Source organism: Haemorhous mexicanus, chromosome Z, assembly GCF_027477595.1.
Source record: "Haemorhous mexicanus isolate bHaeMex1 chromosome Z, bHaeMex1.pri, whole genome shotgun sequence".
In the NCBI taxonomy this organism is placed as follows: domain Eukaryota; kingdom Metazoa; phylum Chordata; class Aves; order Passeriformes; family Fringillidae; genus Haemorhous; species Haemorhous mexicanus.
This window is the reverse complement of record NC_082381.1, coordinates 60,954,815-60,980,478: the sequence shown is the minus strand read 5'-3', so window position 1 is coordinate 60,980,478 and position 25,664 is coordinate 60,954,815. Positions and strand designations below refer to the sequence as shown.

Below are 25,664 nucleotides of genomic sequence, written 5' to 3'. Positions count from 1 at the left end.
GTGGAGATTGTTAATGATGACAGTCTTTGAAATTCCTCATCAGTACAATAGGAAGGATCTGTTCTGAGTTGTGTAGAGGTGAGAAAGATAATATGAATCTGAATTTAGGGAAAAACCTTTGTCCAAAGCTTGCCCAGGAAAAACAGAAGCTGAAGACATTTTACTTTCAGAAGAGAACAGATTTTTCAGATCAATGTTAAGTTTCTATGAATGTCAACTCTTGTAAGTCAATTTTTTTTTTTTTAATAGGGACGTGGGAACTTCTAAAATGTTTATTTGTTATTTTTATGATTCCATATGTATTTCTTACTTGATTATTTCACTGTATACATAAATGGTGTCTGGTTTTGATCTATCTTCTCTAGTTTCCTGATGTTTAGGCACTATTTTGGTTTCCGAGTTCAAGTAAACTGAGTCTTTATTTGCTGTGTTCTATTTGCTGTCTTCTAAAACCTTTAGGAAAGGTTTACTGTAAAGCTTATGGAACTGATTAGTCGATCAAACATAGCTGGCTTAAGATTTCAGTAGCTTGTACAATAATGTGATGTTATTTAGGCATTTAATAAAGTAGGCATGATCTCTGTAGCTGTTTTTTTGCTTTTTCCTATTACCTGTAGGTGAATCAATCGTGATTTTTGTGGATATAACAGTTAGAATGTTAATAATTAATACAGTAGAACAATATGGTAATTCTTTAGGTGAAAGTTGCATGGCATAAAGGCAAAACCTCAAATGTTAGCTTTTCAGTAAGCACTGAACTTGGAAACAATATGGCAAAAAAACTTAGGAAATGTGGAGAGTTACATTGTATGAAACTATTGTTTTGATAATGACTTGTTCACAGGCACTTGTGATGTAACTTTTGTTGTGCAGGATTTTATAATTAGGGTCTAAAAATGTTGGTGCAAAAGCAGGCTTTGCATTTAATTTTTAAGTAGTTGGAGATATGTTCTTTTACTTAGCCATTAGTTTATCAGAAGATACACCCACTCTTCAACTGTTGCGGTTCATGCTTCTTTAAAAAAAACTATCAGTGGATCTCCCCTGTTCCCCCAGCCCCCCACATCAGTAGTAGCAAACTGGTGTGTTAGATTCAATAGAAGTTTAAAATGTGTCCAGTTTCATTGGTGGGCATTCAGTCAACTGTTCAGGGGTGGACATCCTGATTTCAGGCTATAGTCTGTCAGTCTCATGCTCTTAATGACAGTTGTTTTAGTACTACTTACTACTAGTGCAACTTACTACTAGTAAGCTGCAATGTGCAATTTCCCCAAGACCTTGAAATATTCTTGTTCCCTCTAGGGGGACGCATGTTGTAAAGTGGTAGAGCCAGACTTTTATTAATAAGAGTAGGATGTTGCCATTCATATTTAACGATGTGGTTTAATAAAGGTATAATAATTTAATTGTAAGTGCTCTTGTTAAAGTGCCAGTAATTGCACAATGAAAATATATTTTTAGATACATCATTCTCAGCATTGTTTGTTAAGAGGGGATAATTTTAATAGCACCTGTTTATTTGCAATAGACTAATTTCATTTTCCCTGTTAAATGTGTTCTGTGAACTCATGTAGTACTAGCAAAGTGGTGGGAGATTATCTGCCTACACAGGGTATGAAAAGGAACTTCACTTTAGCATCGTTTAACTTTTTGTTACAGGCTAGTTTTTGGGGGGTTTTTTGCAGTTAGTATTTTGATCTTGTCTATATTCTGCTGTTTTTCCAGCACATATACAAATACAGGCTCTAGTATCAAGTAATAGTTGCCTTATTCAGAAGAATATAAGAAAACTGTAGTTTTTATGAAAAGTTGTATTGAAAACTACTAACTGTAGTTAAAATGAAAAGCATCTCAAATTTGAAAAGATTTCCTTCCTGCATTGGGATTTTAGTTAGAGTGCTGTCAAATAACACTAAATTATTGAGAAGGGCATATAGATTTACTGATTTTATTTTTTTTTTTTAAACTCATGGAGGCTATTTTTCCCATCTGAGATGAGACAAATTCTTAGTCTGTATTTAGAGGAAAGCCATATTTTAAAAAGAATGAGGTCAGATGTTAAGGTTTTTTGTGTGCCCAAAGAACATTTAAAAACTTTTACTTCTGAAAAAAGTTGTCTGTGACTTTCTTTTTAGTGTTGCCGTAGTCATAATCATTGGTGTTGTTGGTTTTGCTTTTCAAGGTATCCAGAAAATGGCATAATAGAAATGGACACAGTTAATCTTCGACCCCGAGCAAGAACCATTCTGAAGTGGAGTGAGCTAAAAGTGGGTGATGTGGTGATGGTTAACTACAATGTTGAGACACCAGAAGAAAGAGGATTTTGGTTTGATGCAGAAATTACCTCTTTGAGAGAAATCTCAAGGACTAACAAAGAGGTTCATGCTAAAATTCTGCTGGGGTAAGATTTACTTGACCAACTCAGAAAATCTCTACATATCATATGAAGTGTATTTGGCTTAGTTTTTGTATGTGCTAGTCACCACTAGATTAATTTTAATGTCTTACTTTGATTCCACAGCTGTGTGAATTACAAAATTACAGTGCATGGTTTTTACAATGTGCAGACTTAACTCTAAGTCAGAATTTTTCTTTTTCAGGAGATTGCCAAAGGCAACCATAAGGGTTTTTATGTATTATGTGTGATTCAGATTGATTAGAGCATATTCCAGTAATTTTTTAGATAATTGGGAACCCCTAGGTCTCACTGAGTATGAGTCATCTCTGACAGTTTGAATAAGTCTGTGAACTGGCTAAATAAATTTTTAAAGAATAAAATATTTATGTAGTATTATAACCTCTGATAAGTAAAGTGTGGAGCTGCTGTCAAGTTTTCATTGTGACTGAGATTACCTGAATATCTTTGCTTTTTTTTACTATTTCATTTTAAAACTTCCATACAGTTCTTTGGAATAGTGTTTTCTGGAGATATACTTAAGATATTGCTGTCAGTAAGCTGTGTTGTTTCCTTCTTAGGGATGAACAGATGACCAGTGGTTGATTTAATGTTGGCATGTCCCACATTTACTCATGAGTGTTATCATTGTTCTGGAAATGTATTCCTGAAAATGAATTGGACTTCTGGCATATCTTGTAGTTTTCTTTACAAGAAAAGAGAATATTGTATCTGTAGGAAGACTTAGTGTGGGACATGGCTACTTGGAAGAGACACACATAAGTCTCTGTGAATCTGGTCTAATTCAGTATTTTGTGTAAAAGTGCAATCTTACCTACTACTGGGAAATAGCAAAGACATTGGCTCAGTAAAGCATGCAAGTAAACGAAAGTCTGTTTTGGGGTGGGTTTTCATTTTAGAATTAGAGTAGTTTCCTAGACACTCTCAGTGCATTATAGTCATCTTTTATTAAGTAGAGCAGGCACATGGACTTGTTTTGTAGGCAAAGCAAAAAAACCCCAGAATTAAATACAAAGCTAGAAAAAAATGAGAAGATATTTTGAATTATTAACTTGAAAGAGAGGAGAGATTAAGAAATGGAGGATACTATCCATGGAGAGATGCAGATTTTCATTGTAGTGCATTTAGTGCTAGTAGCATTTGGTGAGTCAGGGATGGGTTTCATGGCCTTCTACAAATAGAACTGTCCAGAGCACAGTTTACATGAAGTTCAAATGTCTGTTGATAATGTTTTTTAAAACTGTTGCCTACATGGATTCTTTCAGAATTTTCCCCATCTGTTAAAAATAGGATAATAAAAATACATTTTTGTCTTGGTTTGACAAGACAGGTGTCTGCTAAGGAAGGCAGGAGCCTCCCCTGAAACCCCCTTCCTGTGAATTATTATAATTTTGAAAAGAAAAGGCTCTCAGGCAAAGATACATGGGAATAGGAATAACAGTTCTTTACTAGGAAAACTAAAAATGCAAATGTAATAGTACAAACAAAAAAACTACTAACAGAGTAAGAAAACGATCTGACACCCAGTTGGTCTGGATGTTGGTAGCAGTCTGATTAAATGTTGGCTGCAGTCCTGCAGTGACAGGTGTGGTTCTCTTGAGGCAGTGATCCTCTAAAAGGGTGCAGTTTTCCTCTGAAGGTCCAGTGGTGGTGTCGATGGGCCTGGTCTTCCTCTGGGAATCCAGTGGAAAAGGCTGCCTGTGGTGTTCCAAATCTCAGATTATATCCAGGTAGGAATGCTTGGTTCCTCCCAAGGAAGTGGAGACTTTCACAGCAGGATGATGTAATTTTATCAGTCGTGCACTGAGTCAATGGCCGATTAACGGAAGATATTTCTGAGAGGGAGGATTGGTTGTGGAAGAGATAAAGAAAACTGCCCAATTAACAGAAGATAAACTGCCCCACCTCTAATAGATAGGAGTAGAATACCCCTATTTCCAACCTAAGACAGTTTTATATTGGAAAAAGGAAGCACCTGGTGGCTAATAAAAAATTCTGGTTGGAGCTCTATAAGGTAGTCTTTTCTATATCTAAATAAACTGATATGCTTCAAAATGGAAGATGCTAAATTCAAATACTGTCAGTACTGTGGCTGGTGCAATAGGGTTCCAATTGATGCTTACACTTACTATCTTCTGAAAGGAGTTGGGAGGAAAACAGCACAGTGGACAAATACCTATTCTAAAGTGATGAATTTAAGTCCATTTTTCAGGTGGAATCATATTTCTGAGAATTTTCTTCCTAATTAAGAACTCTGGTTTCCTATAAATGTTGATAGATTGTATATGCAGTAATCAACTTGTTGCAGAAAGTAAAGTTAACCAAGCCCTGACATTTCTTAAATTTATCAAAGAATAATTCTGTATCACCTGTACTACTCAGCTCATTCCTCTCAATTAGTAATAAAAGAACAAGAAAAATCTCCTAGTATTCATAAATTTGTGCAAGGACCATGCAAAAATGATTGCTTTGAAATTCCAGCGAGTTGATTTGCAAATTAAAAAACAACCTGAGTATTTAATTTTTAATTAATATATAAATAATATAAAATATATCAATTTGGTTTAGAATTGTAATGCAGTTGTTGTTATTTTAATCTAGAATAATATAATTAATATATTTCTAGTCTATAATATTAATATGTGATTATGAGGTCCTAATATTATGTTAGCATTAACTATTTGTCTCAAATAAAGGTGAAATTTATTTTGAATTTTTTATGATTTTCTGTTAATGATTATTTGATTGTGTGCTAATGACTAGTTTTTTGTGTACTAGTTAAGAACAATCTTAACAGGCAGCAAAAGGGAGGCAGGGGTCTTAGAGTTGCATCTCATATACTCATCACTAGGACTTTTTTCCTTTGTGGTGTTATATCAAAGAGACTTTGTAAAAAACAATTTTGTATGCCATATTTGAAGGTTTGATTTATTGACCTTGTTGTTTTTGACAAAGATTTCCTGAAGCTGTTTTCATAATCACAGGAAATAACAAGAATATGCTGTTTGTGGTCATGCTTTGAAGCTAGTAGAACATATGATGAATACTTTTTTTTGGTGCACCTTTTGATATGTGTATTTGTTTGGTGTTACTGTTACTCATATCTTAGTTATAACCAAAAGGAAAATTCCTGTACAGTTTGTCATCATTACCTCATCTTTTGGGGAAAAAAAAAAAAAAAAATAAAAATAAAAAAAAAAAAAATATATATATATATAAAAAAATAGCAAATTTTACCAAATAGAGGATGAGACCAAATAGGGAAGGAAATCATTATTATGTGGAATAATTGATCACTTATTAATAATTTTCATTTCTATAGTATTCACATTGCAGCTGAAATTGGTAATTTTAGGATGTCTAAAACATATAGAACAGGATTTTCTGTGTCTCGGATGCAAATATTAGGGAAATAGCAGTGCTTTGGCCATGGAATAGGACTTAAGGTTTCTTATGACTGTGTGTGCATGCTTGCAGTTCAGGATCTCTGAATGTGAGTTTCTTATTTTGGAGTATCTATGGTTCCTCTGAATTTATTTTAACTGGCAAGGTGCACCATCTCTGGTTTTAGGTATCCTCTGTTTTTCCCTTTGGGGAGTGTTTTATTACCTAATGACAACACTTCCAGAATAATATGACATGTTGTCTTTGAGGCTAACTGTTCACAATTTAGCCTTGGAGTCAGCAGATATATTTAAATTCACCATACCAAATCAAAGTAGATCAAATGATGTTCTGCATTTGCTCCTTCCTAGACAAAGACCAAATTAGATCTTAATTTTCCTCAGTAAACCTTTAAAAGTCTGAGGACAAGCAAAGACTCTATCAATACCAAGACTCTTTTTTTTGCTTAAGCCTTGGGAGGTGTGTATGCAGGTATAAATTATACAGAGTGAACATAATTTTCTTCTTCAGATGAGTGAATGTTTAATGAATTTCATGTCTTCACCTATGCAGCTGTTATGGAATGTAATAGAATGGTCTTAAATTTTCATGTTCATATTTGTCACCTTTAGTTTTGCAGGATTTTTATGAGCATTCCTGGTCCCTAAAAGCATTTTTTTTTTGCAGATTACTTTCTCTTAATTTTAAAATATTTTTATTGTATTTTTCTTGTAATGTGCCAGATCTGCTGTTTGTCTTCCTCTTTTTTTCATGGTATGCATTCATATTTATCATCTTACCACTCCTTTTATTCATATCTAGCATGTTTTATTCTCAGAATGCAATATGATATTTTAAAATTACCTTTGTACTACCTGTACAGATTTTACTTTTAACTTCTTCCTTTGCTTCTTTTGGACAAGATTTTCCATTTATATTTAACTTCTGATTTTTTAAAAATCATACATATATTTGTTTTTACAGCTTTGCAAAGCCACAGAAATTAAACACTTTACAGAACAGAGAGGTCTTCTGTAATAGTGAGTGAAACAAGCTACGCATGGGGTTTTTTTGTTTATAATTTCAATAATTCTTGTGCTTCTGTCAATTTCTATCTAGTTAAAAAGAAAGTTATTGGTAGTTGTACCTTGTTTTGACACTTTGGAAAACAACAGTACCATACTTCCTATCACTCTCAGTATGTATTGTGATATGCATCATGTCAGAGTTGTTGTCATGACTTGATTGATGCCCATTTGTACAGTTCTCATAGTGTTTCTTCTTTAGGTCTGGAATTTTCATTAATGTGGTTTATGTCTTGCTAATGCTGCATAACTTACTACCCAAAGTAACATCCTGGATTATCTATTTTATTGTAGTGTCTTTGACTATTGCTGGTTGATCTGCAAGGACTTTTTTTTGATGCTGTGTAAAATAATAACAGTAGTTACTTGGACCCATTTTCTCAAATAACTTTCATGCTGTATCAGCAAGTATCCTAGTAATAAGAATTTTAATTGCTGAAGACCTTACCTACAGTTTTTTTTCCCAGATGTAAAAGTGGCATACTTCTTCTATGCAACAAAACTAGTAAACAGGTGAATTTATATCTCTCACTTTCCTCTTCTCCTTGTGGCCTCAGTGGATCTGGTCACCTCCTTTGAAGAAGAGAACACCTCTTGAATCAACAAGACTGTTTCAAATCAAGATAGATTCTGAGTGGCCAAGAAGCCTACTGGGATTTTTGATGATGAATCTGTAGAGGTGATGCCTAGAACTTTTTAAGCATTTCTTTGTACTGCTTTTACTAGTCTCTACGGCTAGAGATTGCTCTTTTTGTGATACACAGCCTTAGGGAATAATCTCTCGACTCGTAACATGAATGACTCTTGACAACCAGAATGTTTTGCATACTTCTTAATTACCTTATTGGACAAAAGAAATCATGTTAGCTGCCGTGGTGTGTGAGTGTAATTCTCTGCTTGAACTTCGAAGTGAAGTTTACTGTACATTAAACTGTTCACTTTTAAATTCCAGATTAGGTTTTTGACATTTCTTCAGTTGTGAGGAATAGTCAAGAATAAAAAGATTCAGTGGACTTAAGGACTGAATATTTTTAAAGAAACTTCTGAGTAGTGTGAAGTGCTTTTTGTTAACGATTCAGGTGTACAGGACAAATATCCCAGGAGATATTGGGATATCCTGGGTTCTAGAGAAATGTTGTTATTCAGGATGTATTGTTTCTATCAAATGTGAAACAGAAGAACAGTATCTGATGGAGAATAACTCATGAACAGAGCATGAGCAGAGTTGTTGATCACTAGTTGTGACACATTCTACACAGATCATAGCTATTCCTTCACACTCTTTGCCTGCATGCTTCATTGTTCTACGTTAAAGAGGACAAATCTTCTTTAGGTTCCCCTGAATAGAAAGGATTTGAAGGATTACTGTTTTGAGTTTTTCTTGTCCCTAATTGTTTTCTGATATGGAACATATATTTCATCTGCATACTTCCCTTTTCTTAAAAAGAGAACATAAAAAGTGACTGATTTGTCCTTTGTATCATTTCCTTGCATATTGCCTGTTCTTAAGTAGCAGTATGGGGAAACTGTTTCAGGTTGGTTTCCTAAAATGGAGGGCAAGTAGACTAGATGCTTGTAATTTGTGTTAAGTCTTTTGGACTATGAGTATACTGTTCTTTGAAATTCCAGAATTTTATTGGCAAACCAAGTCTGCCTTACAGAGAGAGCCAGAGAGTAAGCCAAATTATTTAAGATCTTTTTAGTCCTGCTGGTGAAAAGGGTAAGACTTTGGAAGGCAGTTATCCCAAGGAAAAGGAACAAGTAAATCCTGTGCATCAAAACCTGGTTAAATGCACAGCTTATATCAACAGACATTTTACTTTTAATAATACCACTTTGACTTTTGTCCCTGACAACTGGAGACAGGCAAATCCTGCATCCATTTTAAAAGAGGGCTAGTCAGCCATATTTCAGTCTTCAGGAGAAAAGGGAGAGTTTTTGTGAAGTGCTGGTGAAATGGTGATGATTAGGAATAGCCAAGGGGAAATCTTTTTCTAAGAGCATATTGTGCTTTATGAGGTCATCTGCCTTCTCTGATTAAATTACTTTCTCTGTGGTCAGTGTCTTGGTTTGAAAGACAGGTAGACAACTGTCTTTCCAGGAGCCTCTCTTGGAATGGAAAATGTAAACCCCTTCACTCCAATTTGTTATAATTTTGAAATTAGGGGCTCTCAGGCAAAGATATGAGAGTAGGGATAACAGTTCTTTACTAGTATGTCTGATAAAGCAAACAAACAGCAACAGCCACAGCACCAACACCAACCAGAGCACATCCCCGGTCCCAGCCCTCTCTCGGCCGCAGGTGCCTTCCCTGTTGGTGCAGTTCCGGTCGCAGCCAGCAGGGGCGCTGCTGGCTCCTGGCGGGCAGGGCAGGTGCGGTGACTCCCCGCGGCTGCAGGGGGCGCTGTGGCCCAGATGGGTAGGGATGGCGGAGAGGCTCCACTTCACAAACCCCTGGGGCAGCCGAGCCCCGTGCTCCAGCAGGACTCTCAGAAACAGCAAGCTGGGCTGGCAGGAATCAGCAAAAATCCCAGCGGTAGACAAGATGTATCAGAAGCTCCGGAGCTGTGGCTGGAACCGCGGGACATCTCAGCACGCAGGGGATGCGGGGCTACAGTGCAGCGAAAGCTCGGAGCGCTGCTGAAGGAGCAGCGGGGGCGGGACAGGGGCAGCCCGGCTCCCAGCAGGGCAGAGAGGGGCGAGTTCAAGCTCCCGGGCACCTGAGCAGACGGTGATAGGTTCCTCTTTCAGTGAGGTAGGTGATAATAAGGTCTCAGTTCAGTGGCTGCTCTCATGAGCAGAGGCTCACCCCATGGCAGAAGAAGCAGCTCTGGGCTGGGCTCTAGCAGTCGCAGTGAATTCCCTAAGTAGTAGCTCTTGAGGTATCTCTGCCCCTTGGAAAAAATCTCCCAGATAAGAGAAGTGCGACCAGATGCCCTCCTCCCCTTAGCTTGGCCACTTCTTTTGTTTTTCCTAAGTACCCAGATATTAGTGTTTCCTAGCAACTCACAGGAAAAAAATTCCCTAAGTAAAATGGAACAGAGAGAAACCTAACCCCCAACACCAAGGATAGAGCAAAAGTTGTGATTTAATTCAATGTGCAAGTGTCCCATTATCCTGTCCCAGTCTGGTGATTCCTGTAGTAAACTGGAGGATGGACAGCCAGGTGGGTTTAGAAAAAGAAAACATTGAATGATTGGACTCAGAGGATAGTGGTTAGTAAGTTACATGCTACTTGGGAAGTGATGACAGGCAAGGAACTGCAGGAATGTGTCCTGAGGACCTGTACTGTTCAGTATTTTGTGGCAATACAGCAGACTCTTGCCAAGTTTCCAGATGCAAATTGATGGAAATTCGGGGTAGTATACTGCCAAGCAGAGAGACCTGAGCAAGCTGAGGAGGAACGGATGGCAGGAGACTCAAGAAAGTCAAGATGGATAAATAGAGTTTTCTTCCATGTGGGAAGGCACAACCCAGGTTGAAGCATGTTGAGCTTGAAACAGTACTCACTGGGAAGCAGCTGTGATGAGAGGCATCTGTGGGTCTTGGTAGAATGCAAGGTGAATATGAACCAGCAGTGTGTAAGGAAGATTAACAGCATTTGGGCTGTATAAAAAGAAAAATAAGTAGAAGACTGGGGAAAGGCATTTACTCTCCTTTACTAAGCACTAATTAAACTGCATCAAGAATATTCCACCTACTATTCCACTCAGCTCTAAACACACATCCTCTCATCTAAATGACCAAAAGGAGAGAGATGTGAAGCAGTGAATTTCAGCAGAGGGACAGAAAATTGATTCTTTGGATTGCATTTAAAAGCTTAATATTTCAATTAATTATGTGTTGAAACATTGATTGCTTTAACAACAGAAAAAAGCATAAGTAAAAAGTGTTAAAATTTCAGATGTTTTGGGTGTCCTAACCATAACTGTAAAATTATATTTTGAAGGTGAAAATGGGTTGACTTGGATCTTGAGGTTTTTGTTTGGTTTTCCAGAACATAAGCTATATCTTAAGTATTTGTAAGTGTCCTTTCTCTAATAAACATGCAGACTTGGAACTACAGAGTCTTTTGACTTGCTTTTTAGGGGGTGATATTTAGAAGTATTCTAAAGTTTAATTTCTTCCCACTGAGGAAAGTAAGTCCAAACAGAAGAGGAAGAACAGAAGAAAACAAATTTAAGTGCAAAAAGGCAAGCGGTGGGTTGGTGTAGTGGTGGAAGGTGGTTGGGAAGTAGTGGTGAGCACAATATTGGACACAGCATTATGAAAATAAAAAGAAAAAGGAGTGGTGTTGAAACATAGGTATACATTTAAGAGAAACTTTAAGGATGGAAAGGAACTCTTGATATTGTTCAAGCAGGATCAGCCAGAGCAGTTTGTCTAGGACTAAGCGTAGTTGGGGTTTTAATAATGTTATGGGTGGTTATTCAGCAAGCTTTCTGAACAATCCACTGTAAAAAGAAAATTCACTCGTGCTGTGCAAAATGCGTTTTTTGTGTATTTGTATCTCTTATGTCTTATCTTGAGAGAGGACTAGTTAGAGCAGTCTGGCTCCCTGTTTATACACATAGGTAAGAGCCATCCTCACATAACCCTTCTGTTCTCTAGACTAAACACTTCTATATCAAGCCTATTAGTCATTTTTGTATCCCTTTTCTGGAACCACTCCTGTAAACCCATGTCTGTGTTCTCTGGGGAGCCTACACCTGGCCTAACAAAGGCTGAGTCATGACTGGCATCTGCTTTCCCTCTACCTGCTGGCAATGCTGCTCTTAATGTAGTCCAAGAAACTGTGGACCTTCTTTGCTTGCAAGGGCACATAACTGGTTTATGGTCAGGTTTTTTTTTTTTTTTTCTGTTGTTCCTCAAGGTCTGTCTCTACCAAGCTGCTCTCCAGTCAGGCAGAGACACTCAGCAGGTACTGGTATTCCCTCTGTGCAGGACTTGAATTTTTCTTTGTCAAACATGATGAAATTCCTTTCTGTCTAAATCTAAGTGGTGGCAGAGGCAACTAATATTCACTTTCCCAGGGACTGAGTTGAAGCTGATCAGTCTGTCATCAATCTTCCTTCTTGAAGATAGGTGTGATATTTGCTCTCTCCTATTTAACAGAAAGGTGTAATCACTTTTCAGTAACAGGACTAAGAGTACTCACATCCAAACAGGCAGCTCCCTCAGAGCTCACAAGAATGACCTGTTAGAGCCAATGGACTTCTATATGTCCTGTGTAAATGCTTCATAATTTTCCACTGAGACTGTCATCCTTGCTTCGGCCATTCCTTCTACTCTTGGAGACCTCAGATTCCTAAACACTGGTCTTAGCAGTAAATACTCAGCACTTTCTTTGAGGCAAAGAAAGTGCTGAGTACCTTGTTTTTTTCTGTGTTTATTGTTATCAGGGGCCCTGCTATATTTAGCAGTGGCCCCACATTTTCTCTAGTTTTCCTTTCCTGTCATAGAATTTTACTCCCCAGATTCAAATCAGTAACAGTAACCCTGGCTTTCTCAACCCTTTGCCTACACAATAAGATACCTTTTCCTGCCCCAGATGAGCCATCCCAGCTTCCACCTCTTACACATTTCCTTTTTATATCTAAGCTCTTTATTCATTTCTGCCAGCTTCCTGTTGCCTTTGATGTCCTGCACACGGTGATAGACCATTTTTGAGTTTGGGATGATGCTTAAATATCAATTAGCTTTACTGGGTCCATATCTACAGGGTATCTTGTAGGATTTTTCCAAGTAGATCTCTTCAGAGATTACATTGTACTGTCCTGAAATCCAAGGTTGTCTTCTACTTTATCCTTCCTCCAAGGATTCTGATCTCCATCATCTCATCATCATTGCAGACAAACTTTAATGTCCCATGACAAGTTCTTCAGTTTGTATCTATCAATCTCGCGATTTGTTCTCCATAATCAGGAAGTTGTTACCACTGCATTCCAGAAATTCCCTTTATTGTTTGTGTCCACTTTGCTGACCTTCCAGCAGCTGATATGGTGCTTCAATATCCCTGCGAGAACAGGGCCTGTAAACATGAAACTTTTTCCAGCTGTCTGAAGGAGTCTTTGTATATTTACTCTCTATAGCAGGCACCCATTGCAGCATCACTAATGTTCTGTCTGCCAACCTTCACCTGTAAGCCCTTGACTGGTTTCTCATCTGCCCTCATATAAGGGACAGCTGCTCTTAGTCTTCCTCTGAAGAGCCCTTACTGATTTGTCACAGGATTCCAGTCATGTGAGCTGTCCCTTCAAGTCTCCATGGTCCCAGTGTTGTCATGGAGCTGCATTAATTATACAGACTTCTGTAATCCCCTTTGTTCATTGCCCATGCATTGGTGTATAGGTGGGAGGCACAAAAGTGTGCTTTTCTCCCTTGTTTGTTGGGAATCTTTCCAACAGTCAAACCCACAAGTATATGGGCATTTGGATTTATCAACACAGCCCTAATAATTACAGGATTATCAGAGATTCCAGACAAACACAGAAGACCTGGAAAGGCTGTATTACCATTATGTAATGGACATTGGACACTTAAATGGAGGATTTAATATCATGCACTAATGAAATTGGAAATCATGATGGAAGCATTTGCTATAATTTTTCTGAAGAGAGTTGGGCAATATAAGGAATGAAGACATTCCAAAATTAGCAGCTGCCCTCTAAATGCTAAATTAGTTAGGACCTCTTTTTTCTCTAGGATTTTCTGACTTTCAGGAGTTCTTATTAGATTCATCATGTTCTGAGCAGGAGAATCACTGGATTCCAGGGTTTTTCATTACAGTAATGCTGTCATATACATTCAAGCCATGATAACAAATTCATTACAAATTTTCTAGGCTAGAAATGTGTGTTTCTTCTTCTTTGCAAGCAGTTCTTGCTTGTGGTTTGATATGACCATTCTTTGGAAACGTCTTTGTGGTTCTTTGATTCTGTGCTATTGTAGTCTCTTAGGATTTCTGAAGGTGGATACCTTGTTTTTTTTTTTTTTTTTTTTTTGGGTGATTGATTGGTTTTGTTTGAGGTTGGTTGGTTGGTTGTTTTCAAAGCACCTTACATTTTGGGGGTTTGTTGTTGTTGTTGTTGATTTATTCACTTAGGTTTTGGGGGTATTTGGGGAGTTTGTGTTTTTGGTGTTTGTGGTTTGTTGGTTAGTTGGTTTTGGGTATTGCTTTGTATTTCATTTGTTTGTTTTTTTCAAAATACTTAATGTGTTTCTGCGCTTTCAGGATTCTTTCTTTTGTATTCTTTGTTTTTTGGAGGTCTTCTCATCCTGCTAGTATATCTGTGAGTTTGTTATGAAGGGAAGTGCTTCTTCTCATGTCTTTGTTTTTCAGTTGAGGTTCTCATTCAGTCTGACAGGGTTCACAGATTGGTCTCTTGTAACTTTATCTTAGCTCATGATGAGTGTGTGCTGCATCTACTCACTGAATTGCAATATAATTTAAAATCTGTATAGGAGTGTTTAACCTCTTATAGTTAGAATCACCTGTTTGTATCTTTGCTTCTTCCTAGCATGAAGAAACTTGTTGACTAGCCCGGGCCCTTGGAATGATGTCTTGAACAGACCTTTAACATTGTTTCTGTGCACTGCAGTTCAGTCTGCAAACACACAAAGTCAACTGAGCTTAGACTATGTCCTGTGATGCCAAGCACAACTCTTGTATCTTTGTTTTTCACATATGAAGTCTTTGGTGTATTACCTTTATGGGTCATTGGCCTGCTTTTTTACCTGTTTCTTCATGGACATTCGGGTGTTAACATCTGTGTGTTTGAACTTGGATTTGGAAGCTGTAGATGCCTTCTGAGCATTTGTGACAGTGCCAGACACAGACTTTATCCTGACTACAGGAAGGAAGCAGCTGGGGCGGTGGCAGTGGATTCCTCTTCCCATCAGGGGCATTCCTGCAGCATCATGGACAGGGCTGGGATTGGAGCAGGATCAGGACCTTCTGCAGGCTCCACTCCTTGGTGTGGTCTGTGTTATGGGGCAGGGATGTGCGCAGAGTTGTGGGCCTCTGACATTGTTGCTGGTGGTTCTCTCAGGCCAGTTCTTTCCCCAGGTACTCTAATGTCCAGCTGCCTACAGCTCCCTGGCTAAGGAGGAGAGTGAGTCTCTGTGTCCAAGTCTCTGCTTTCAGAATCTGGCATCATGAGCTATTATACATTGCTTTGTAAATGCATCAAGCACCCCACCTATGGCTGATGTTAAAAAAAGTAATATCCTTCCTGACTTGTATGTGTATCCACAGTATGAATTTGTAGGTTTGGGAGTATGCATGTTTTGTTTTCAAAGGCATTAAAGATTCAAATTAAAATATGGTCCTCAACATAATCTAGAAAATGGTAATTTAATTTTTTGCAGTTGTTTAAATACTAGTGTTACAGAAAGAGAGTAATAAAATCTTTGCTTAGTGTGGAAGTTGCCACATGTCTCTATCTTTATAATACTTGTATAATAAATGAAAACCTGAATTAAAAGCAGAGCTAATACTGTCCCATTTTGCAACTGCGTATTTTTATTTTAATGATTAAACAAATGTGTGTAGAATATTCTGAAAAAGTTCTTGCAAATGCTCTCTGCTTTTTTGTTTGTGTGCAATAAAAAACCAAATTTTACAAAGAGCCTCTATGTAATTCAGTGTAACCTAGCAGAATTTGGTGAGATTATTAATGTAGTATTGCTGTCTAAATGGAAGATTTTAAAGTCACCTTTGAAACAAGTCTGTTTAAAATAAAATCTGCAGTCAACTGCTTCTAAGGAAATGATATTTAAAGTTCTAATAAGCATTCTGAATGGTAATATTGAAAGTGTGTTTTTTAAGAAGTTGTTTTGCTGTGATTTGTTGATGCAGAACAGAAAGGGTTGCTGTCTGAAAACTTTATAAAAGCAGAATAAAGGCTGATTGATGTAAGGCATGTAAACAAAGTGTTGCATATGAAAAGATAGATACAGAAATGGTAGTGAATCTAGTTTTGTTTTGATTTGTATATTGTTAAGAGAATTTGTTTATTTGGAAAGCATAGCCAGCATTATATTCTGTTAGGTTTTATTCTGGTTGTGGCTGTTTCTCTGCTAACGTGTACAGTACCTTTTGACATTAGCCATAGAGACTGACCTTGAATTAGTTGTTTGTGGTAAGCATGACAGTGTAAGGTTTTGCTCTTAGGAAGCTTAAATATAAATCATCATTAGACACTTTTCATTATTATCCTTAGTATGAATATGAAGTCTGTCTGTACTTTTCTAGTTTTTTCCTCTGTTTTCATTCAGCATTGTATTTTGACTTTAGTGTGTGTTAAAATACTATACTTTTGATTGCAGTGTGGTAAAGTATAAACCAAGAAATTTCCAGACAGAGATCTGGCAATTGTCACTGAATCTCTCAGATTGTAAGAAGTGATAAAGTTCTCTAAGCATCGTAACTGTCCAGCAGCTTTTATTTTCTGGGAAGCTGACCTTTGAAATATCCAGGGCAATGCCCACCTGTCACACGTCTAGTCCACTGTGATTTTGAATGTCTGAAGTGTTTTGCTACCTGAAGGTTAAAAAAAGGGAAATGTGCATGGGGAAAGTGCAGATAGAAGAAGGTTCAGCTGAAGGTTTCTCTCTGGCTTTGGCTAACCTATCTCAAAGGAAGGCTTGCATTAGGAATTCTGCTGTGTTGAAGGATCTGGCTTTGTTTTGGGAGTTAATTCTTTCAGAAGATTTTAAGTTTTTCCTTGAAATACAAACATACTGTTTATATTGCATAATCTCATTTTTTGTATGGTAGAGTGAAGAAATGAAGAAAGGTTGTATACTTGACAGCATAGTATAGCAACAATTGTGTTAGATAACCATAATTTTAGAATCACATGATCATTATTAAAGCACTGAACATGTACTGTGACAGAGGAATTACTCTTTTATGAGCAAATAGCTGAGCAGATTTTTTTTAACTTTGGTAAGGCTTAACCATTTAATATTAGCCATAATTTTCACAATGTTAGTTGATCTTCCTTTGTAGTTCCAGATATGCAGCTGTGACATTTATTGGAACATACCAGCTTTGTAATGTTATTTGATAGTATTTGCTTACTTCTTATGCAACTCATAGCAGAAAATAAAATGTTTTTTCTGGTTCAAATACTGAATAGACTTTAGGAAAAACTTAGCCTAAAGGTTGCTTTCCACGTTTCCTTATCTCAAAGGAAAAATACAAGGCAAAAAGAGAAGGAATGTCTACCATGATCTAGTGTATGTGATACAGAAACTATGAATTCCATCCATTTAATAAGTACTGCCTAGGTATTAGGAATAATATTGCTAATCAGTAGGATTGCATGAGAAAAACATGCCACGCAGCTGTATTAAATTTTTTATTATTATTTCAAGAGTACTTTGTTTTACAGTATTAATTAGAGGAGTTTTTAATTTAGCTAGCTAAACTAAAAAAGTATGTTGCACTTCAACACTTTGAGGTGGAAATAACAATTTTTTTACTTTGTAAAAAAGTTGATGATAAAAGTCTATGCTTCTGCATACTTCGCAAAAACTTTGCTGTTACTGTTTGGAACACTTACATAATTGAACCAACTTATAAATCTTTTCATGGTACCTTTTAAGGAAACAGTGTGATAATCATTGTAGCTATAAGTAATTTTATAGTTCAAATAGGCACCAGTGGAATTTTGGAACCAGGGGAGGGGAGGAAGGGAGAGGGAGAAGGAGAGGGAGAAGCTTTTTCCTAGATGCAGTTTTCCTCATACTAGGAATAATGGCTATAGTCTACACACATATTTAAGAATATGTGGATGCAAAAATCAGTGTAGAATATGCTTAAACTTGTCTGAAATTTACTGGAATTTGAGAATATCAGTCATTAAATATAAAATTTCACTTCAACTATGTGAAAAAAATCATAATTCTGTATTTTTGTTATAAATTAGATTCACAACTTGGAGTTCTGTTAGAAATATGTCCTGGAGGAGTAACATTGGATAGGCAGTCAAGCAGTGTGATAAGTAAGAAAGGTTGTAACATAGATTTATGGCATTGAGGAATGTCAACAGGTGTGTTTTTTCTTGTTTTTAACTTTAAATAATCTAGGAAAAACAAGGCATATAGGACAGTTAATAAAAGACTCTCTAAAGTCCACAAAATAACCTGGGAAATATTGGTGCTTTTGAGAGTTTATTGATTCAGTTTTCCTGCCAAAGATTATGTTTACATCTTGACATTTCTATATTTGAATGTATTGTGCCATTGTGATTGTGAATTGCTCAGTATCGTGGATAATTCAAAGTGTCTTTGCATGCTAAGCTAAACCTTAGGTGTTACTCACAATGGCCAGAACTGTTTAAAGTATGATCCCCTTAGGGTGCAAATAAAGTTAACTCTAAATACATTCTTTTCCTGATCAGGAAATCAAACAGTTCTTTTTCTGATGGCTGTATTTGCATTGATGCAGCATTTGCATTTTCTGTTCAAGTAGCCTAAATATTTGAAAATTGCTAGCATTTACTGTTTATGCATGTGACTAACAATGGAGAATGTTTTTCCTCCAAAAACTGCTGGGAAAGAAAAAGGTCAAAATAAATACAGTTGCCTAAGTAAACAGCTGTTAGTACACTAGAAAGGCAATTAGAGTCAGTCAAGACACTGATGGAGTCCTCTCAACCCCAGTTCCATGGAGACCTAAATACTGCAGTGCTCAGGACCATGAAAAAGTGATTTGTCACCTGTGGTTTTTCCCTGGCTTAGAGTTTTTCTGCCTTAGTTAGGTCATCATGTGTCAGAGTTCAAGAACTGGTAGCACAAAGGAAGTGGTGAGAACAGGCCAAGAGGTAGGGCAGAGAACCACAGTTTCCAGACTGAAGCCTGATGTTTCTGGAGATGTTCTGTTGTTGCAGTTATCCTTATTGAATATGAATCTAATACCTTGTTTCCCTAGCTGTCTATAGTCTAACTTTATTTTGCAGACTAGATCTTTTTATAGGGATCTGCCACCTGGCTGGCTTTCTTCAAACGTGTTTTCAAGTCACCTCTGTGATAGGTTCTTACAGATATGCATCAGTATTTTATTATACTGAAAATTCCTGCGTACTTCTAGATCAGGTAGTAAATGGAATGTGGTTAGAGAACAGGCAGTTGAAAAGAGCACAGTATCATACTAAGGAGGAAGGAAAAGGGAGTGCTTTACAACTGTTGGCATTATTATGGCCATTTCTTCCTAGATATGTTTCCATTTGAATTACAATCTGTGTAGATACAAATATATTTTAATAAGAGTAGATGAAAACCTTTACATTTAATATTTTCTAGAATAATGCCACAATAATGCCACAAGACTTCTTTTCTAGAAGTCTTGTGGCATCTTGGATTGTTACTACTAATCACTAAGAATTTGCACTGAAACCTGACATAGTAGGACTGTTTATAATTCAGTACAGTACTGTATGTGGCTTTCCAGGGTTGAGAAACAATTAAGAGTCATAGAAGGTCTTTTGAAATTTTCTGCTGCTTTTCTGGCTCTATAGGTTCCAACTACTTTTCTGTCTTTCAGGTCAGAGTTTCTTGTTTGTTTGTGGTAATATACTTTTATAATAATATTTGAGATGCTGTATTCCAGAAGATATGGTTTTGTCTAGTCTGCTGTGTTTGGCCAATAAAAACATTTTTAGAAGGGAATTAAGCCGTGTTGGATAACTGTCAGTAAAGACATACTGAAGTGCCAGACATTATCTGAGGATAATGGAGTAGTCTTTTCTTTAAGCGAGCCCTAAATGTGTGTGGTTTTTTTTTTTTCTTAGAAGTTACCATGCTAGACTGATTTTTGTAGGTGAATTGAAATAAAGTATCCTGTCAGGGATAAAAAAAGGCTACTTTATCTTATTGCTTAGGTTTCAAAAAGTACAGAATCTAGGTCTGAAGAACTAAATTGAATGTACTTTTTATTCTTTTTGTTTTTCAGAGGTCCAGAAGACACAATAAATGATTGTAAAATCCTTTTTATAGAGGAAATGTACAAGATTGAAAAGCCAGGAGCCTATCCATTGACTTTTGGGGATGGAGATTTCAAAAGTATGCATTTTTAAAATTATTTGAATATAAGTACAAATTGAGTGATGTTTCTTTAGAAAATATCAGCATGCAGAGATAGTAGTAATAACTAGTTTGTGTTCAAGAAAGTAATTGCATTAAAAAAATTTTAGATTTCTGTTCTGAAAAGTACAGTTGCTGTAAGATGGCTGTATTAGTTTATATATTCAGAAACTAGTAAGATCTTAGTGCTATCAGTCATAAATGGTGAAAAAAGGAAACAGCTGATAATGCTCTAAATGAACTGTGCAGAATGAATTTGCAGTCTCATTTAAGTTCCTAGAGAGGTGTTCAGGCCACCAAAACTGCTGTTGCAACTGACATGTAATATAAGCTTTTAATACATTATCAAATGCCAAAAATAGAATTAGTTGGTAGTAATACACTTTAACTCTGTCATTCTGTCAGGGGAAAAAAAAGATAAGAAACTTTGCTCTAAAGCTGCTTGTACTGTTAAAAAAGGGGATAATTCATGTTTGGATTAGTTGACCCTTCATGACCTTCTAAAAAAGTTACTATGCCAGACCTCCTTAACCTCCCCACAACCACAATAAGGAGTTAGTGGCAGTTTATCTAAAAAGTAGTGTGACATTGTATCCTAAGTTTGTAAATATATTAAAGTTGTAAGTGCTAAATGTATGTGATAGCAACACTGAAGATTGAACTGCAGGTCTACAAGTAGGTATTATATATAATTACGTATTACATTCCTGACTCCATGCAATTTTTCAGAACCTTTGTAGGTGGCTCTCAGTGCCCAACAATGGGTCTGATTAATGTTTATTTGTTATCTAAAAAAAAAAAAAAATCACTGTATTTTGGAGGAGCAAATACTATTCCCTGTGGTATTCTTAAAAGTAAAAATGTCAATTTCTCAACTCATTATACATTTTCATTGTTTAAGAATTACTTCCCTTAGATTACTAAAAAAAGAAAATAATCCACTCTGTTTTATTTTTTCATGGTCACATTAAAAGATCTTTGCAATATATTAAAGCGTGTTTTGATTTTAAAAGATTGCAGTGGGAGAAAATTGAAAATCTACAAATACTGGTTTGTGTTTACATACTCTTTATTTTGCAAGTATGCAACATTTAAAATGGCATAAAGAATTATTCCAGTTCATTTAGTTCTTCCCTGCAGCTACTGTGTAATGAATTAGCTTTTAAAATGATGTGTCAAGGAAATGAGTAATTACTATATTGCTGACTATACAAAATCGTCTACTATGGTGCTATTTGATCTCACATGAGTATTTACTTTATCATAGAGTCATTTAGATGGCAAAAGACCCTTAAGGCCATCAAGTCCACCACTAAACCATGTCCCTAAGTGCCACATCTGTGTGTTTTTTGAACACTTCCAGGAGTGGTAATTCCATTACTTCTCTGGGCAACATCTTCCAGTGCTTGACCATATTTTCTGTGAAGCAGTTTTCCTAATAACCAATCTAAACCTCCCTGAGCCCAGCTTCAGGCCATTTCCTTTTGCCTGACCCTCACCTGGCTACAAACTCAGGTAGCTGCAGAGAGAATAAGGTCTCAGGTCACCTGAGCCTTCTTTTCTCCGGGGTAAACAACCCCAGCTCCCTGAACAGCTCCTCACAGGACGTGTGCTCCAGGGCCTTCATGAGCTTCACTGGCCTACTCTGGGCATGCTTCAGCACCTCAATGTCCTTCTCGGAATGGGGGATCTGAAGCGGAACACAGGATTTGAGGGGTGGCCTCACTAGTCTATACTTTGTACAGTGATTGCCACTCTAATTGTTTCAGAGTCAAGACCTTCACTGTCTATTACAGCTCCTTCCCTTCAGTGTTGATAGCTGTTTCTTTATTTGTAACCTCTACATAAACTACCCAAATATTGACATCTGTGTAGAGATTTGCACCTCTGTGTATGTTTTATTTAATTTTGTTCCTAGTCCTAATCTTATTAATTTCAGCATATTGTTTATAATCTTCATAAATAAATATTAGTCATAAATACAGTCTTTCAAAGTGTAATAATGAAAAATAAATTGATGTGGGAATTCAGCCTTATTTCTTGAACTGCTCTTTTTCCTGAAGACAACACTCACCACACAACCCTGTTCATGTGATTCTGGTTTTCTAGCCAGGTCAGCTGTTTTGCCTTTGCTCAGGCATGCCCAGCGCACATCAGTTGAGCTGTATGCTATAACCACCAGTGTAGCCTTTCCTTCTGGACTGTACTTACAACCCCATTTGTACTGTGTATTAAAAAAAGTTAAGTATATATACACCTATCTATAAGCACACAGCTCCCTTAGCTCATGTACTATGGAAAGATGCAGAATTTTATTACTTTTATTATTTTTTAATTTAATTTTACTATTTTATTTAGTTTTAATTTCAGGTTAAATTAAAGTAATTATTTGGCCTTAAGTATTCTATGAGATTGTTGTAAGCACAATCAGCAAATGCACTGATTATATTTTTGTCCATCTTAAGCTACTCTCCATGCCCATGTCAAAAGATAGAATGCCTACTATGGAAATAATCTTTATCAGATAAACAGTGTAGGTTGTCTCTGCAGAAAAACTATTATTTCTTGAGCATGGTCACATAATAATTAGGTTTTGTATGTGTAAAGTGATGTTAATATACATTTAGCAATTACAATTAAAGTCATATTCTAATTAATTAGTGGAAGTAAAATGCTACAACTGAGGAAAGGAGTAAGGCTAAGCCTTTAGAAAATCATATTAGAAATAAAAAAATCTAAGAAGCAACATATTTGTAAATATGTTACAAATATTTATATGCAACATGCAAATAATACCTAGATATCAACATATATTACTTCCATCAGAATCCAAACTTGTGCTAACTCCTTCTGCAAAAAAAATTTAAAATGAAATTATTTATGCAAATAAACTCTGCTTTGTTGGTTGAGGTGAACAGGCCTGTCCTCATGTGACCAATAGTGCATCTATAGTTAGTGCATATGACTTACAGCATGGTTAAAAGGGAAATGTGAAAAATGCGTCATATCATGAAAATGACAGTTTGTAGTTTGTCTACAAGACAAACTACTTGTAGACAAACAAGTAGTTTGTCTTGTAGAAGAAAGAAGAGAACTTGAAGAAAGTAGAGAACTTAACTAGTGTTTAACTGAACTAAAATATGTAGGTATTTTTTGCTCTCTTCCTATTTAAAAAAATACCTTTTACCTAAGAAACTGATTTTGTAACTGAAACCAGTTAATTACATAGGCCTAAACAATGGGTGGTGCCCAGAGCTACAGAAAAATAGGCCATTTTATGTTGTCTATTATTAGCTAGATGAAGTAGACTACAGGGTTTCCATAGGGAATGCTCAGTCATCACTTTTAAAATTTTTCAAAGGAGTTAACAGTTATCTGGGATTTCTTAGTCTGTCTTGAACTGGTGTTTCCACTTTGCACAGATTGTGAGTTTACCCGTAGCTATGCTGGAAAACCCTCAGATTTGTTCATCAGCACACATAAAATTTGTCCTTTCTCTTCTAACAAACCTTTGGAGAGAAGTCTGAAACTAATAGACTACCTCCATTTGGAAAGCATGATAAGTCTTCTAGGCTACACTTTACTAGAAGCAATATTCTGATAGATTTTGGAGGCTTTTTTAGAAGTATATATTTAATTGTACCTTTACCTTTAAGACTTTGAAAATAGTTACTGCTGGTAGCTATATGTTTATTTCTCAGGTTTCTAAGTCATCTCATTAAACCTTTTTATCTGCAGCTGGTAATCTTCCCTCCTCAGTGATTCTTTTATATTTTTCAATTTTAAAGTTTTTATCTTAAAAACAATGATTCAAACAGCATTGTTTTAGCACTTCTTATCATGGAATGGTTTTAGTTGGAAGGGGCCTTTAAAGATATTTTAGTCCAACCCCCCTGCCATGGGCAGGGGTATTTTTCATTAAATCAGGTTGCTCAAAGCCCCATTCAACCTGACTTTGAAAGGCTCCACACCTGTGGATGGGGTATCCACACCTTCTCAGGGTAACCTGTGCCAGTGTCTCATCACCCTCACAAGAAAAAAAAATGTCATCCTTGTATCCAGTTTAAATCACATTTCTTTCAATTTAAAATTGCTCCTAGTTTTCATTATTGTCCATTATCCCTCTCTTTACGGATCTTTGTAAATAATCTTTCCCTGTCTTTCTGATAAACTTCCTTTAAGTATTGAAAGGCTACTCAAAGGTATCCCTAAAGCCTTCTCTTGCCCAGGCTGAACAAATCCATCTCTCTCAGCCTTCCTTCACAGGAGAGGTGTTCCAGCCCTCTGATCATTTTCATGGCCCTCCTCTGGACCTGTCCTGACAGTGGTTGGAAGGAGTATTCAGGGACCTACAGGCCTAACCTCAGTGCTGGGGAATGTCATGGAGCAGATTATCCAGAGTGTCCTCACACATCCTGTGCAGGACAGCAGGACAGGGATCAGGCCCAGCTGGCAGGGGTTTGTGAAAGGCAGGTTCAGCTTAGCCAACCTCATCTTCTTCTAGACAGTGGCACACCCAGTAGTTGAGAAAAAAGGTTGTGGATGTTGTCTACCTGGACTTTAGTGAAGCCTTTGATACTGTTTCCCACAGCATTCTTCTGGAAAAACTGCTCGTGGCTCAGACAGGCACCCTGTTCACAGGGTAAAAACCTGGCTGTATGGCTGGGCCTAGAGACTGGTGGTGCATGGAGGTACATCCAGCTGGTGTCCTGTGACCAGTGGTGCTCCCCAGGGCTCAGCTCTGGGGCCAGTTCTGTTTTATGCTCTTCATGGATGAAGGGATTGAGTGCACGCTCAGTTTGCAGATGACACCACACTGGGTGGGAGTGCTGATCTGCTGGAGGGCAGGAAGGCTCTGCAGAGGGATCTGGACAGGCTGGATCATGGGCCAAGGCCAGTGGTGTGAGGTCCAACAAGGCCCAGTGCTGGGTCCTGCCCTTGGGTCACAGCAGCCCCAGGCAGTGCCACAGGCTGGGGCAGAGTGGCTGCAAAGCTGCCCACAGGAAAAGGACCTGGGGGTGCTGGTGACAGCAGCTGAACATGAGCCAGCAGTGCCCAGGTGGCCAAGAAGGCCAATGGCATCCTGGCCTGTACCTGCAACAGTGTGGCCAGCAGGAGCAGGGCAGGGATTGTCCCAGTATAGTCTGCATTGGGGAAGCCACACCTGAATCCTTTGTTCAGTTCTGCACCCCTCACTCCAAGAAGGACATTGAGGTACTGAAGCGAGTCATATAATTTGCCTGAGAGTACTAATTAGATGTTAAGAAAAATTTCTTTGTGGAAGGGGTTGTTAAGCATTAGACTAAGTTCCCTAATGAAGAGGTGACATCACCAACCCTGGTAGTGTTCTGAGGTGAGTGGATATAACACTTGAGCACGTGGTTTAATGCTGAACATTATGGTGGTGCTAGGTTGGTAGTTAGACTTAAAGATATTTTCAAATTTTAATGATTCTGTGATTCTGTGATGAATTGAACTGCTCACTTTGGTGTCATCTACAACCTTGTTGAGGGTGCACTCAATTCCACTGGGTATGTCCTTGATGTGGGTAGAAAATAATAGTGTTCCCAGTATGAACCTTGAAGAACACCACTACTTAAAGGTTTTCACTTTTATGTTGAACCATTGGATATGGACCATTCACTCTTTGAATGTGGCCATCCAATTAAGTCCTTATTCATTTAACA

At 37.2% G+C, this 25,664-nt stretch overlaps 1 protein-coding gene across 3 annotated transcripts in view; it reads left to right on the top strand.

Annotated features, from left to right (window-relative positions):
- UHRF2 (ubiquitin like with PHD and ring finger domains 2) overlaps positions 1–25,664 on the top strand; it is an 87,746-nt gene that overhangs the window by 27,926 nt on the left and 34,156 nt on the right. For all 3 annotated transcript variants that reach the window (XM_059836923.1, XM_059836922.1, XM_059836921.1), the window contains exons 4-5: positions 2,183–2,401; positions 19,847–19,956. In XM_059836923.1, coding sequence (XP_059692906.1) covers positions 2,183–2,401; positions 19,847–19,956 — 329 coding nt within the window. The remainder of the gene's footprint in view (positions 1–2,182; positions 2,402–19,846; positions 19,957–25,664) is intronic.